The 15311-nt window shown below is 37.6% G+C and overlaps 1 protein-coding gene across 1 annotated transcript in view; it reads left to right on the top strand.

Moving 5' to 3' along the window:
• Nucleotides 1–500: 500 nt before the first annotated feature.
• ARHGAP10 (Rho GTPase activating protein 10) overlaps nucleotides 501–15311 on the top strand; it is a 95826-nt gene continuing 81015 nt past the window's right edge. Inside the window, exon 1 of the mRNA XM_081959112.1 lies at nucleotides 501–1530. Within this exon, the coding sequence (XP_081815238.1) occupies nucleotides 1377–1530 (154 nt within the window). The 5' untranslated portion in view covers nucleotides 501–1376. The remainder of the gene's footprint in view (nucleotides 1531–15311) is intronic.

The following is a 15311-nucleotide window of genomic DNA, read 5'->3' as shown; positions in this document are numbered from 1 at the left end:
GCGGCGCCTGCCGTCATCGCCGTCCTGGCCGCCGTGCTTAGGAAAAGAATGTGGTGGTCTTAGTGCCTCTCTCTCTCTCTCTCACAGACACACAGTGCGGTTCTACGTGCGTCGATCCGTAGTTGTATTTAGTGACTTATTTAAGGCTTATTTCTCGGTAGATTCGCACACACGTACACGCGCGCGCCCTCATGCACGCTCATAAATCAGCCCCCAATGCAAGGGACTTACTCCAGAGTTTTAGGGTGTACCTTCCAGGATGAATTAAAATTGTAGGGCTACCACCAGTTGCGAGAGCTTCATTATTTTTTAATTTTATTTATTTCGTCAAAGCATGTATTAGATAACATAAGTATAAACCTGGTTTTGGATACATGAAATGGATACGAAATAAAAAGAAACGTTAGGACAGGGACGGTAGGCACGTTGGTGCGCTTATGCACCCCCCTTGATTAAAAGAGCAAGATTCGGAAAGCTGGTTTTATTCAGTGTAACTGAGGGGGGGGGGGAAGAGAAGTAAAGTGAAGTTTTGAATTCATTTATTTAGAAATCACCCTAATTTAATGGACAGACGCCAAGAATTGCAGCCCAACGGCCCGCTACCGCCGTTCATTGTTTCGGCTGCATAAGAAACAGAACGACGTTGGTGTGAAGGGCCGACGAGAGCGTCGCCGTTTTGTTTCTTGCGGCTTGTTCTAATCTTCTAAACCATCCCAGCCAGGCAGCTGGGAGAACCGCGGAGTCCCAAAGCAGCGGCTGAAGCTGACGCCCTGCTCCAGGCCCAAGGGAGGCTCCTCCGTTACCCTGAGGAGCGTGAGAGCGGCAAGACCCGGGCGGCTGAAGGGAGGAGCCGAGCCAGAAAAGCTCGGCGTCGGATTGGAAAAAAACTTGGAAAAACCGGAGGCGGGAAGGCCGGGAGTGGAGAATCAGCCTGGGAAGGAGGCGGGACCGAAGGAGGGAATGCAGATGCGGGCCAGCCTTAGTCGCCTCTTCCAGCCAGTCCGCGGTGGGAGGCTCGTCCGGGGAGCTTCTTCGGAGAAGTCCAGCTTCTTCTGCCTCGACTTCCAGCGGAGCACCCGAGGCGGTCCAAGGGTGCGTCGTGGAGCTGGTGGCGGGTTTCTCAATGACCAACTTCTTCCCCGCCAGTCTCCTTCCTGTGGCGTTGCTCGTCGTCGAAGCCCTCCGGTTCTCCCGCATTTCTTCTAAAGGGGTTGGGATAGTCCTCGGCGGCTGTCGGCTTTGCCCGGGTGAGGCGCTGTAGGGACCGGTTCTGGTCTGGAGGAGAAGGCGAGCGTGCTCCTCCTGCAGCCTCTCGGAGAAGGATTACATAGGCTGAAGTATTTTGGTCTAACCCTGCCGCCGCCTCAGCAGCAGCCATGGGACTGCAGCCTTTGGAGTTCAGCGATTGCTACCTGGACAGCCCTTGGTTCCGGGAAAGGATACGGGCTCACGAAGCGGAGCTGGAGAAAACCAACAAATTCATCAAAGAGCTGCTCAAGGATGGCAAGACGCTGATCGCCGCCACCAAGAGTGAGTCAAAAAGTTGGGAGAGGCGGGATCCAAAAGTATGTGCGGGGCGGGAGGGGGGGGAAGAAAGGCTGGATTTGGCACTAAGAGGCGCAAAGCAAATAGCCGACTTTGCGACCAGATTCCCTGGCGCATGTGTCCCGGTAATCTTTTCTTGCCCCTACAAGGTCTGGGGGGCGCCGAAAGCGCGATTAGCTGTTTGGATTATTTCTCCCGACTCCTCCTCTTGCCTGGGCCAAAACAGCAGATGGGAGCGCAGTTTGAGAAGAGTCTTGGGTTTCTTGAAGGATTGAAGCTCAGAGTAGATAGAAAAAGACGGCACTAAGAATGGCTAAGGCAGGGATCGTGTAAGGGGAAAGGGGGGCTCCCCAAATTCACGAGCATTCGGCGCTTTTACGCTAATGACCAAACCGATCAGCTTTGATATCGACAGCAATGCATACACAAATTCATACGGATTAATATTGAATTTAAGAAAAAGTTGCAGCTTTCCGACTAACATGTTTGATAATTTACATAGCATAAACTATGCATTTTGCTATTATACATTGAAATCCTGAAGTATACATTGAAATCCGTCTCGAAGCCGCGCAGCCTCTGGATAGGGGAACACAGGAATCCCACAAAATTTAATGTTTCCTCATATTAAACTTATTATTTTGGGCTTATCAGTATGCCTTGAACTCCTGTAGCACTTCGAATTATATTTCACTTTAAAAAAATCAAACATTCATTATTGAATATATATATATATATATTCCCACAGCTGCCTTTTCTGATTGTCAATTATAGGCCCTTGGTGCTGTAATCAGAGTTTACGAGATACATATTTATGCACAATATGATTTTATAGCTTGATTTATTCTTCAGTATTTGTATTGTGTAATCATTGTGTAATCATTAATTACTTGATTTAAATATTTTTGGAGTACACATGGTGGCTTCTTACTTTGCATTCATTGTAACAACCCAGATATGTTTAACTTAGGTCTGAAACCAGGAAACCAAATATTGTGAGGAAATTCAACAGATTATATAAAGTAAATATATCCACTTTTGTTTAAGGTAATCCTGTATATATATATCTGCTGTATCTTGTGTATATTCACATTTGTTTCATGTAATTTAAATGGATCTGTAAATGTTCTATGTGTTTGGTGTTTATATGGTGTTGGTTATGCTTGCTGGGTTTCAGGGAATAATACAGGTTTCTAATCCCTGAATATTTTGCTTAAAAGAATAAACCTTAAATAAAAATGTTCTTATCAAGTTTTCCTGGGTGTTTGGGCTCCATTCTGCTGCATTTGTGAGGCTGTAGAATGATGAAGCTATGCAAATCTCAGCCTTGTCAATCTTATTTCTAATTGTATCTTTAATGGCTTTTTAAAAATTAAACACACTTATTGCTTTTTTCTTCCTTGTCTTGTGTTCTATAGAAACATGGGTGTATTCCTTAAAACTGGAACTTTGATTTCTGTCAGGGTATGCTGTGATACTGAAGATTAGCTCATATCTGAGTTAATGATTTCCTGATTACAGCGTTGTATCAATTCAATAGTATGGATCAGATAATTGTTAATGGGAAACTATTTGTTCTAATTGTACAACAAATTGTAAACTTTCCTTACAAGTTTCTACTCTCCTTTCCTCTTACAACACAGTTTTGAGTTATACAATATATAGTTTTGCCCTGAACAACTGCAGGATTGCAATTGGGTTGTTCTTGCACTAGCTTAACATCCCAGATATTGTACTGAGTTAATTAAACATTAAGCCTTTTAGTCTCTGCAAGCAATTACATCCATCATTTCTGTTGTTATTTGCATCCATTTGTAAATTTGAGGAAGAGCCCTAAATAAACAACAAAACAGATTGGAGTGGAATAGAGCTCCACTAATAAAATATAGCTCCACTAAAACATTATTACTTGCTGGATATTCAAATACACTATAACAGAACTTTGGTTTAGCAAAATAGTTTTTAATACTTATTTCGGTTTTTCAGTAATGAAGAAGGAGAAGGATGTACATTTTTATATTAGTGTTTGTTGATATTGGTAAAAGATAAAATGTTTTTTTCTTTCCCTTTTGTTCTTATTTACACTTTGGTTCACCGTTCTAAATATTATACCTCCTGGTATTTTTCAGGAGTGTTCTTAATCACAATCTTGCATAATATTATGCAAGTACTCTATATAATATATAAGTATATATAAAGTACTCTATATAATTGCTATAGAACAGATGCATGAAAAATAATATTTCTAAAACTTGAGGATAATATACGTTTATTCTTTTTTTAGAATTCTTTCTGAGACATGGAAAAACACATGACATATTTAACAGACAATGTAAATATTAACACTGTCCTGTTGCATCTAAATAACACTTTTATATCCATAATGTTTAGGGCCTATAACTTCTGTTTTTAATAGTTTTTATCAAAAAACAGTAAAAGAGAATACAAACTAAACTCAGAAAAAGAAAGAATAAAGAGAAAATAAAATGTGCAAAGAAAGAAAAGAGAAAAGAAATATTAAACAACTGACTTCTCATCTTCATCAGAACAAGTACAGGAAGAATTAATAATTTTTCATCCCCTATATGATAACAATATTTATAAGAAATATTTCTTCTTCCCATAACCCATATTTATCCATATGCGAATCCATAGATGCAAAAACTCCCAGGTACACAAATATGTCTTATTTTAATGTTGATCAAACAAACCAACTTCATATTCTTTCCTTTTCTTCCAATCTTAATCTTTAATTTATTCAAATATTGTCATAGAATTTGATCTCTCTTCAGTTTTTCTTTTTCCATCTCAAAGGTTTCATCAAGACTTTAACCAACTTTTTTGTAAGTCCAGTAAGAAGTCCTCATCTAGTCATTCTCTTAACTTGTCATTTGTATTTCCACTTTAATCTGTTTCTGATCCATATTTTAAAGTATTTCTTCAATTTCCTTATGTTCTGATTTTTCTGCTTCAGGAAAACATTTCACTTCTTTATTCTGAAACTCCTTTTTCTAAAAATGTACTTCACCTCTTTTTTGCAAGATTTTTTACCCTATCTCTCTTACTTCTGTCATATTTTCTTTAACTCCCTTTTTTGGAAATAGTCTATCCATAGAAGCATCATTGCTGACATTGTAACTGCTGTTTTCTAATCCATTCTTCAAAGATCTGGAGTATTTCAAATATCACAGCATTTTCTATCAGTTTATAAAAACATAAGCCAGGCTTTTCATCCCCCACTTTTTTTCTTTCATCCTGGAATCTTTCGTTCCAATTTCTGAACTCATAAAGTCATGAATTTTTGTTAGGGTAGACTAAACAATTTAGCTCCCACTGTTTCTATGGCAGTGTGTGTTTATTTAATTGCTTCCAAAATTTTATAGTAAGAGTTCTAATAATTCAAATTTGTCTAGTATTTTAATTCATTTATAACTTATATCAAAATCTTACTTAGGTTTTTGACATTCATTTCCACTTCTTTACATTCTTAAGCATTCATTTATTGAAGGGTAAGGTAAATTTACAGGTAATTTTTCAAACTTGTCAATTTGAAGTTCTCTGTGTTCCTTAAAATAGTTAGATTCCAAAAAGTGAGGTTAATGAAACCAATATCCTTTCAAAGGCTCTGCCACGGTTGAAAGCATGTTGGCTTCCCTTTGTCTCCTACCTGTAGATTCAAAACTTGGGGGGAAACTGCTGTCTTGTCTGTTCATAAGGAGCAGCTGCCCAGAGCACAAATTAGTTATCTGCTTTTTAAGAGAGGTTCTGTGGGAACGATGTACTCTTCGATCCTTTAGTCTTGACCTGAGATGTTGTGTCAGCTGATAATGAAGATGCTTAGCTCTCTATTCTTCCCATGGAAGTATTTTCACTTGTAGTTAGTCAAAGATCCCATTTTCCCATTGCCTAGTGGCAGCTCTTACAGTTGGTGCAGTTACTCCTTGGGATCCAGTAATGGGTTATGAGTCTCCTATGATTTCCCATTTCAATTTTTTGATGACAAATGGCTTTATGAGCTTTTTAAAGTATCTCCAAAGTAAGCAGGGCATGAACTAGATTCTTTCCTTTCCTTTAAGGTTTAAAGGCAAAATTATCTCTCTAATTACTTACAATGAAACCTTGCTTGTCGACTTGAATGTTCACTCAAGCCTTTGGTGAGAATGACTAAGGCCTCCTTTTAATTTAGGTTGTTTTCTTTTGCTTCTACCTAGTTTTTTCTTCTGCCATCTATCATTTTTGTTTCTTTTTGTTTTTATTGTCATTTTTAATGTCTTAAATCATTTGTAAAGGGTCCAGAGCCACTGGAAATTGGTGACATATATTTTAATAACAATGCTTTTCCTAAATGAAGGGTTGAAAACATAGATTTTTCTAGCATTGCGTTCCTGACTGAAGAGACACTGTCCTACTGTTGTACAGAGATAATTCATAGTACTTAATAACATGTGGAAACATTTCCTTAAGGAATCTGTTGTATAGTTCAGTAATATAAAAGTGTGTTTTTCTATTTTTACATTTAGTTTTCAGAAGTAGGTTTAGAACAAAACTGAGAATTATGCAATAATAAATGGGAAGTTTAGCACTTCTAGAAATGTTTTTTGTAGAGCAACTTTTAAATTTGTATTTAGGACAGCATCTGTATACACCCACTTTTTGCTAACTTACTGAGTTCTTTCGTGAAATACTAGCTAAATGAAGACATTTCTTAGAAAAAGAGAGACCTGTGAATGGTTGATAATTAAAATAGTTGCTAAATAAGCAGTTACTGTGTTTAAGGCTTTATGCAGGCAAAATTCTTAGCTAATTTAAATGAGAACAAAAAGAAGCTTCTTAAAAATATAACGCACATTGTTCTTCCTGGGAGGTCAAGTACTTTATATGTAAATATGTACCTATTAATATGGAGAATTGGACCTCCATTTCCAGCTTTCTGTAGAAAAAGCAGACTTAGTCCTCATAATTGCAATGGGGTGGAAACATTGAGATGCATTTCTAGTGGAAACTCATAAACTAGAAGCAAAATACCTGATAATTTATTCAGCTTTGCTTTCCTTCCTTTGAATATAGTAATGTCTTTAACATGAAGCCATTCTGAATCAAGGAGATAGCAGTTCTTAAATTGATAAAACAGCAGGGAATGCTTCTCTATTCCTTTTCATATTTACATGAAGCTGCTGGATATGTTGATGATATCCAAGTTGTATATCTACAGACGGGGGCTCAGAAGGAGATTCAGTGGCAGTACAGTCCACTAAAGTACTAAATTTACAACCACAATTGGAACTGTAATTTTGGTCAGTAACCAATGCTGTTGTAAAGTAACACATCACATGTTTGCATCATTTAGCAATGGCAATCCCTATGGCTGTCTTGAAGTGAATCCTACTGGTCATTAACAGAGGATCCATCCTAATTCAAGCCATTCTGGGCTTGGTCCTTCTCAGCCCTAACTCTCAATGAGGTAAGAGATTACCAGCAACCCTACCTTCCTATTTCCCTCATCTATGCTTTTTTGACCACCTTGCATCTTGCCTCTCAGGACAGCAAGCAGCCTGAGAACAGTGGCTTTGGGTTGCTTTCCACATCCCAGGAAAGCTCAGTTGTCCCAGTCCAGTCCTAGTTGCCCTTGTTGCCCATTTGACTCCTGCATCCATCTTCTTTCTCCCACTGATGACAAGACATGCCCAACCTGGATGTTAGGTCATATGTGGCTGACTTTGCGTGGAAAAATGAAAAAGCACAAAGCAACTTAAAAGGGACTGCAGTGCATTCAAATGCTTCTTTGCACTGTTCCTTTTTCAGCCCTTTTCAGCCCCCCCCCCCACACTTTCCCTTTTTCTGCCACTCACAAGTCAGTCCATTCCTACCCAGGAACTCTTTGCCAAGAAATGTACCTTTCTCTACAAACAGCTTCCGGGCAGGGCTGGGGGTTGACTTTGTGCTGTGAAAAGGGGGGGAGAGGGAGGCTGCTGTTTGTTTGTTTTTTTAAGGCTGCTGTATTGGGTGGAAGAATACTCTCAAGAGGCAAGAGAAGGTAGAGTAAGGAGAAGTAAATTGGGAGAAGGATTGTAACAGTGAGCAGTAAAAACAATATTATGTGGAGCATTGAATGGGCTGTTCCAGGCAAGAAGGATCAGCAATTCAGTGCTATTCCCAATGTCTGTGAATCATACTTTGGTCTGTTACTGCTAAATGCAAGATATTTGTTCAGCAATGCTATATTCCTCTATTTAATCAAGGACAAAAAGGCAGTCCTAGTGTGTATTGCTGAAATCTGGGCAAGGGCAGGGGAAGTTGCTCTTTGGAAATTAGCCCAGGTTTTTTCTTCATTCTATTTAACCGTATTTAAAACTGCTGGGAAAGGTCGTCAGTCAGCTGAGATAAGATATCAGCAATATAGAATGGAATAGAATTCTTTATTGGCCCAATGTGATTGGATACACAAGGTACATTTTACATTTCTACCCGTGATTAAGAAAGGGCTTGAAGTGGGCTTTACATAGTGTCTGTGGAGAATAGGATGGGAGGAAACCAGTACAGATTAAATTTAATACAGAATGATGATTTATCAAATAATCATATGGATTAATTAAAACTTTGAAATCCTCACTTCTCTAGAAAGAACAGGATGAAGTCCAAGGGCTCTTCTGGGCATGGGTCCTACTTTAATAGTAAGTATAGGCTGTGACCAAGAATTTTATTGCTTTTCCCCCCCCTAAACATAGGCTAGTGCGCCAAATGTGGCCTTTTCTGAAATGAGATGCCCTCATACTTGCAAACAGCCGAATCTAAATGGACTCTGGGTGGTAGCATTACTACTATTGAGAATAACAGTTCAACAGCATCAAGAGTCGGTATAGGCAATCTTTGTTCGCAAAGGCCTCTTAATATTTTTTGGTGGGCCTAGAACTACAAAGTGTGTGGATCTATATTGCAGACCTTGAGTGGGGATCAGTTGGAAGAGGAACATGGGTTTTCATTGATATTTTAAAAGAGAAATACCTATCCTGTGGCTTAGATATGATTTCCTACGTCAAAACTTGTATTGCCAGCTTTCAGCTCTCATGATCAGAAGCTTTTCCAGAAACCATAAAAAGGGATTCAAACTAGTCCAACCTCTCTGTATTACCAGTCCCTACCCTGTCTGGGTGTTTGCAGAAAGTATCAGTTTAAGCTCTTGCATGTTGACTCATCGGGCCTTGTGAAAAGGTATAGCTTGTTATTTTTTAAAAAATCTGTTTGTTAACACTGTGTGGTGATCTGATAGTTAAGCAAGCTTGGCTTCCACAGGAACACTATGGTTGGCAGCATCTTGCCATCTAACGCCAGTAACCTGAAACTAACGTATACAAAAATTATGCCTAATAAATAAACCTCATTTATCAACATTATCAAAGGCATTTTAATGAGCTTTTTTGAGGCTCGTTTAATATTAACTCTTAATGAAGATATGTATATTTATTTAGATACAGGTTTTAATGATTGTTTAAAATATTTTCTCATTTCTTTCAGCAGAAATGAGTTAATAGCTTATTTTTAAAGCATTAACACTTTCATTTTCTTTACTAAGAAAGCAATATGTTTTTGTTATAATGAGAGTATCATTCATATAAAAATTGGGAGAAGAAAAGTTTTAGAATAAAAAAAGCTAAAGATAGCTCTTTCTAGACATATTTGTATTCTTGGGTTTTTTTCTATAAACAAAAAAGTTGCGTAATTTTTTCTCAGTTTATAATTTCTGTTGTGATCCAAGTATTTTGAATATCTTATTTTCTTCCAGAAATAAACTTCATTGCTTTCCCAATTGTTTCTGGGTTTCATTTTATTTAATTTTCAGCCGACTTGTTGATTATCTTAAGACCAGAAAGAAGTTTGCTTTGTCTCCCAACTATCCTAATGTGAAGTATAGACTTTTCCAAATTTATTTGGAAACAGTTGGCTTGGTTTTTTTTTTGATGTGGCAAGAAATTCTATGCTTTATTTTACCTTCGTATTTGTTTGATGTTTTGAGGATATTCAAGCATTTATTTGGATTTCAGAAAATGGTACTTCAGTCTTTCAGATTCAGTTTAATTCCTGTACGATTTCTTTTTTAAGCAGTTGTTGCTTCTGTTTTACCTACTGTATTTCCCTGAAAATAAGACCCCTGAAATATGGCCTGGGCCTTATTATTGGGGAGGGGGCTTATTATTTTGGAGCCAGCCTCTTTGGGAGCCCACTCGCAAGAGAGCAGCCACCCAGCAACCTCCCTCTCAAGCTGGGCAGAGCGCCACTCACTGACCCATTGGTATCCCAAAGGCGCCAAGCTGCGTGGGTGGGGGGACTGGCACTCGCACGCCTTGGCGGTTTCAGGATACTGCTGGTCGGTGAGTAGCACTTTGCCCAGCGGAGAGGGGGTTGCGCGAGTGCCTGTCCCTCCCCCACTCACGCGCCTCCCAGTCCTAACCACATCCTGGGCAGTTCTCTCGCCAGGGCCAGGACTTCTGCTGCTGCTCTGCAGGTGGCATGCATGCCATAGGTTTGCCAGCACGGGTCTATATTAATATAATTCATAACATTTCATCACCCTACATCCTGTCAGCAACCCCCAGCTTAGAATGTCCTCATAGGCCAGGGATCCAGGATAACTGGCAGAGCCAAGTTAGGCTGCTTTAAAAGAAAAGGAATGTGAGGTCCCTCTTCACCTCCAGCAGGGAAGTATTCAAAAGGGTGGAAAAGTAGACTCTTCTCTTGGAGCCGGCTAACTCAAATCCTTTGGCAGATGAAATCCAAAGTAGGTGTCTTCTGTTAAAGCGAGTGGGATGGGTTAATCTCATTAAGTTATATCTCTCCTTAGATATCCTGAACCCATGCCGTAAAGAGCTTTATAGGTAATAACCAACAGCTTGATTTGGACCTGGAAGCAAATTGGCAACCAGTGTGGAACAGCGATGTTACATTCACCACTAGAGGGATTTCCAGAACTATCTGCACTGCTGCATTCGGTACCAGTTGTACCTTCCAAATACCTTTCAAGTAATTGTACGATAGCGTGTTGCAGTAATCCAGCCAAGAGATGACCACATCTCTTGTGACTGCATGCTGAATGATAAAATGAAAGAGGCTGTGGATATTACAAATTGCATATAAGAGAAAGCAAAAAACTTTTACATTAAGGTCTCTGTGTGGCCTTTGTAAAAGGATTTCACAAATTTTCCAAGTTAATAAACAGTTTTGTGTAGTGAAGTACACTGGTTAAGGAATTAGGCTAGAAACTAGGAAATCATTAAAGCTGGTTGAGTGACTGTAGGCTGATCACTTTCTTCTCTCAGCTCTATTCACCTCACAAGATTGTTGTTCTGGAGCAAATCATAGAAGAAGGGCATATTAGGTACGTTCACCAACTTGAGTTATTTTTAAAAATAATAAACGCAGGCTAAACATTAAATAAACAAACAAATAATTGTTTATAAAACACAGGCATGGTTGTGCTGCTTGGTAGCATTATTTTTAAATAGATAGACCTCTGAATATTACATTATAAACAGAATAAATCCAATGTTGTTTGCCCTTTTGTGCAGTTGTAGCTGCAGATCAAGTGTAGATTTCATAGATTACTCTTTTCAGCATTACATAATTATTTTGTACAAATCCTGTACCTGAAAAATCCACAATTTTTAATATTTTGATGGATTCCTAGTGAAAAAAGTAGAACTTTAGCATACAATGATTGATGTTTTATTTATTTAAAAAATAACAAAATAGTTTAACAAGTATGTTAATAGTCAACATCAACTCCAGGAATGATGTTATGCTGGTCTGGAAATATGCAGTCCAGATTTCTGTTCTTTACTTAGTCACTCTGAAATACACAAATGTGATAAAAACAATTTGTACAGTTTTTCAAATAAAAAAAGTAGATAAAAAGTAGAGTAAAGTAAATAGATTTGAAGTGTAAAATGTTTTCCATGAATTGAAGGTTTATTATTTCCCCTCTCTGCTGTTCCCTATGCTAGATAATACACAAGGGGAGTTAAATGGCTGTCTGCTGGCTAAAAAGGTTCAGATCGTTGGAAATGAAGCCTTAATTTATCAGCCTTTCCCTTGCTTTAGCAACTCCTATCGCTACAAACTCACATTTTTTTCCATAAAGAAACACAATATATGATAACATAAGTATCTGATGATGAGAGCAATAAACAGATCATTATTGTTGAAGGTAAAATGAGTTACTCTAATATGTGTACTTATTGATATTTGAGAAGTTGTAGAGCAGTTCTCGTCAAGGAAATATTGAGCAGTGGACTTTGCGTTTTAAATATCTTCCACTCATTAAACATAAATGAGAGCAAAGATTAACAAAAAATAGTATTGTTACCTTTGACGGCTATGTTTCGCACTAGTACTGTCTCACCTCTGAATCCTAAAGGGATTGAGGTGTTAAAAGTAAATCCTAAACGTCTGGCAGAAGGACTTCATCCGTCATAAGAATTTATCCAGTTACATAGTTCCTAACTTGAATTGCATATAGGTATTTTACCTTTTTAGAAGATGAAAAGTCAAAAGGCTCTAAAAGAGACTGAAAAATGACCTGGAACATAATGAAATGGGTGGGGTGATTATTTGAAGGATAACTACTGTTATTCTGTTCATAAAGAGGAAGTATATGTCTGATGGAGGAAAAGCATAGAGGTGAAAGGAATGACCTAGGATTTCCAAAATATGGCTGTTTAATAAACTGGATGTTGTGATCTGAATATCCCAGAAACAGCAGAGATCCAGAAATCAGAAGGAAGGAAGGAAGGAAGCCACTGGCATCAGGAAATTGATTGGCCAATTGATCTGGCCAATGAGTTGGAAACTTTTACATTACCAAATTGAGAGAAATTTAAACCCATGATTCTGCCTTGGATTTTGCAGGCATTTTTTCTTATCTGCAGATATAAAAGCAGGACTTTCCTCATCTGATGTATTGTCAGACATACAATAAAGAAACACAAGGCTTACACAAAACTTTACAATATTATTTTGTGTTTTCTCTATAGTTTTGACAGACTGCAAGACTCACAAGTTTAGCCATATCTCAAAATTTGATTTTGCTTTTTGCTCTAAACTTTATTCCTTGTTTTGTTTGTGCTATCTTGTTAAGCATAGTGTAAAAAAATGATACCTCCTCTAAGTTGCTTGTAATGCTCTGGGTAATAATGCCTAACAGTTTAAGAACCCCTTGATATGAATGTGATGTGAAGCTAGTTAATCCATGGTTGTTAATATCTTGTGTAAACTCATCTTAATTGGGATCTGTCCACAAAATTTTAATTACATACTACACAAATCTGTAATTTATTATTACAAATAATAATAGTTAATATGTTTTTGCTTTGCTTTGCTTCCAGTGGAAGATAAGAAAGATGTCAGAAATGTAGACTAAGATTTCTCCCCAATTTTAAGTTGTTCCTTAGTAGAAGCCTTTAAATTATTTTTAGCCAATTCCATGAAATTCGGCAGAGTGGGCAAGCTGTTTAATGGAACTGAGAAGATACGCCTGTCCTTGGGAACAACATACTACCCAGAATTTGAATTGTTCGACTCTGCTGATCTTCAGTAAAGTCTTTAAAAAGTTGTTTTTCTCCTAAGCAATTGAAATTTAAATATGTTGTGGTTTGGCATTAGTGCTGATTTACATTGGCTTGCTGTGGTTCTTTTATGCTTATTGTTTATCTTTGTATTAAAACCAATGTCAGCTGTCCAGAGACACATTTTGTGATTTGGGCAGGTATACAAATTAAATAACATAATATAAACAAGTAAACTTTACGCATGGCAGGTAATACACTATGGATAGAATATATACTACAACATTCTGAATAGATACCAATATTACCTGGAAGTTTCTATAAAAACTTGCAACGTTCTTAATTGGCAGAGGCTTCGGATAAACAATTGTCAACCTTATTTTAAATATTGGAAACAGGAGAAAAGTTAGATGCAATCCTAAGCAGACTTTTGTGGAAGTAAATTGGGTAGTTATTAAAAGTGCCTAGGTAAAATGTTTATGTACTTTTCCAGGATAACAAGCAATTAGGAAAAAGTGGCACAGCTTTAATGTTGCATTATGCCTGGCAACTCTTCATGAATAATTATTCAATCTTCACTTCCACAAAAGTCTTAGAAATTTTTACATTACAGTTGAAAATATGTGTGAAATATTTCTAAAGAGTAAAGAACCTGCCCAATTTTGTCAGCCTCCAGTCTCCAACTTTACATAGTTAGATTTGCTAGGTTAGAACTTGGCTGCTAGATTTAAATTTTGCAGAATTCTCTCAGACTTAAATACAAAATAGCTAAGATAAAAATCTAGCTCATTGTTGTAAATGAGACTAAAGCTAAATTAAATAGTTAACTTATCTCAAAAGTGCTTTTTCAAAAGGCAACTGGCCTCTGTTTTTTTTTCTTGAAAAGGTTTCGTTTGTCATCCAAGAAATTTCTTCAGCTCTTCTTCAGAGCTGAAGAAGCTTCTTGAATGAGAAGGAAAATGTCTTCAAGGAAAAAAAACAAAGTCCAGTTACCTTTTGAAAAGCACTTTTGGGACAACTATGACCTGGTTGACTGAGAATCCCCATAAAGAGTTGACTGATCTCATTGTGAGGATGCACTTCCCTCCTAGATGACAACAATTTAAAAGCATTGTTTGTTCTTCCCGCTGTTCCCATCTTGTATATTGCTGCCCATTCATCACATGTCTTAGGATAACATACATGATTATACAAATAATGGTTCTTATAGAAAAACATATTGTGCCCAAGGCAGTTCAGAAAACTAGGTACAATCTAGATGAATCACCAAACCACTCAGGTCTTCAAGACAGGCTTAGTTGGAGCCATGCCTTCCAAAACCTGAATGTTCAGCTTCTGTAAGGCAATTGGTTAAATTTCAATACATTTGCTACTGAAAAAGGTATTGAATAAACAAGACATTTTTAGGGCAGAGGGGGCCCTAACAGGGAATGAAATAGGCCATTTTATCAGAAAGACTATCAGAATTGCATAATTTTATTTATAAGAACTACATATAAAGAATTGGAAGTCATAAAGTAGCATTATCAGTTGGGAGTTGTTAATAGGTTTGTTTTCTGTCTGACTCATTGCATGGACTTTTGGTTTCTTTTTCTAGCAAAAGTTTAGCAAAAGTAACTCATGTTTTTGGCAGTGTATGACTGATTTTGTATAATAAATAATATTGCAACAAATATTTTTGTTTTTCCTGTGGGCAACATCTTTATAGCTGGGCTACCAGCATTTTTAGCTAATGTAACTGAAATGTGAAATGTTAATATCAATTTTGAGAGCTGTACATAGTTTTCAGTCAATTTGGAGAAAGTTATCCAATGGAAAAATAAAAGATACAAAAATGTGGGGGAGGTAGATTATCTAGGGAAAAAGTGGTCCCACAAGTAACCCAGTCTTGCCCTATGGAGGGTGATAACCAGTACTGGCAAGTGCAGGAAATCAGAATTTTGGGCAGTTCAAATGAATATAAAGGTTTATCACATGTTAGTACTCTCTACAAAAATCTGAACCACTTATGGTCAAAGCAGAATGGCAGTACAAAGAGTCAACGGAATGCAAGGAGGGCTGTAGTTAGATCTCTTGTGGGCAGAAAGGAGCTTAAGACAGATGATGTGCTTGATCCCTTTCTTGGGCTCATCCTGCTCAACTTCTACAAGTAGCTTGAATTGTATCAAGAAGCCTATTGGGAGCCAGTGCAATTTGTGGAGTAGTGATATT

The sequence above is a fragment of the Natrix helvetica genome (assembly GCF_964273705.1).
Source record: "Natrix helvetica genome assembly, chromosome: 7".
Lineage (NCBI taxonomy): Eukaryota > Metazoa > Chordata > Lepidosauria > Squamata > Natricidae > Natrix > Natrix helvetica.
This window is presented reverse-complemented; position numbering and strand designations above follow the sequence as displayed.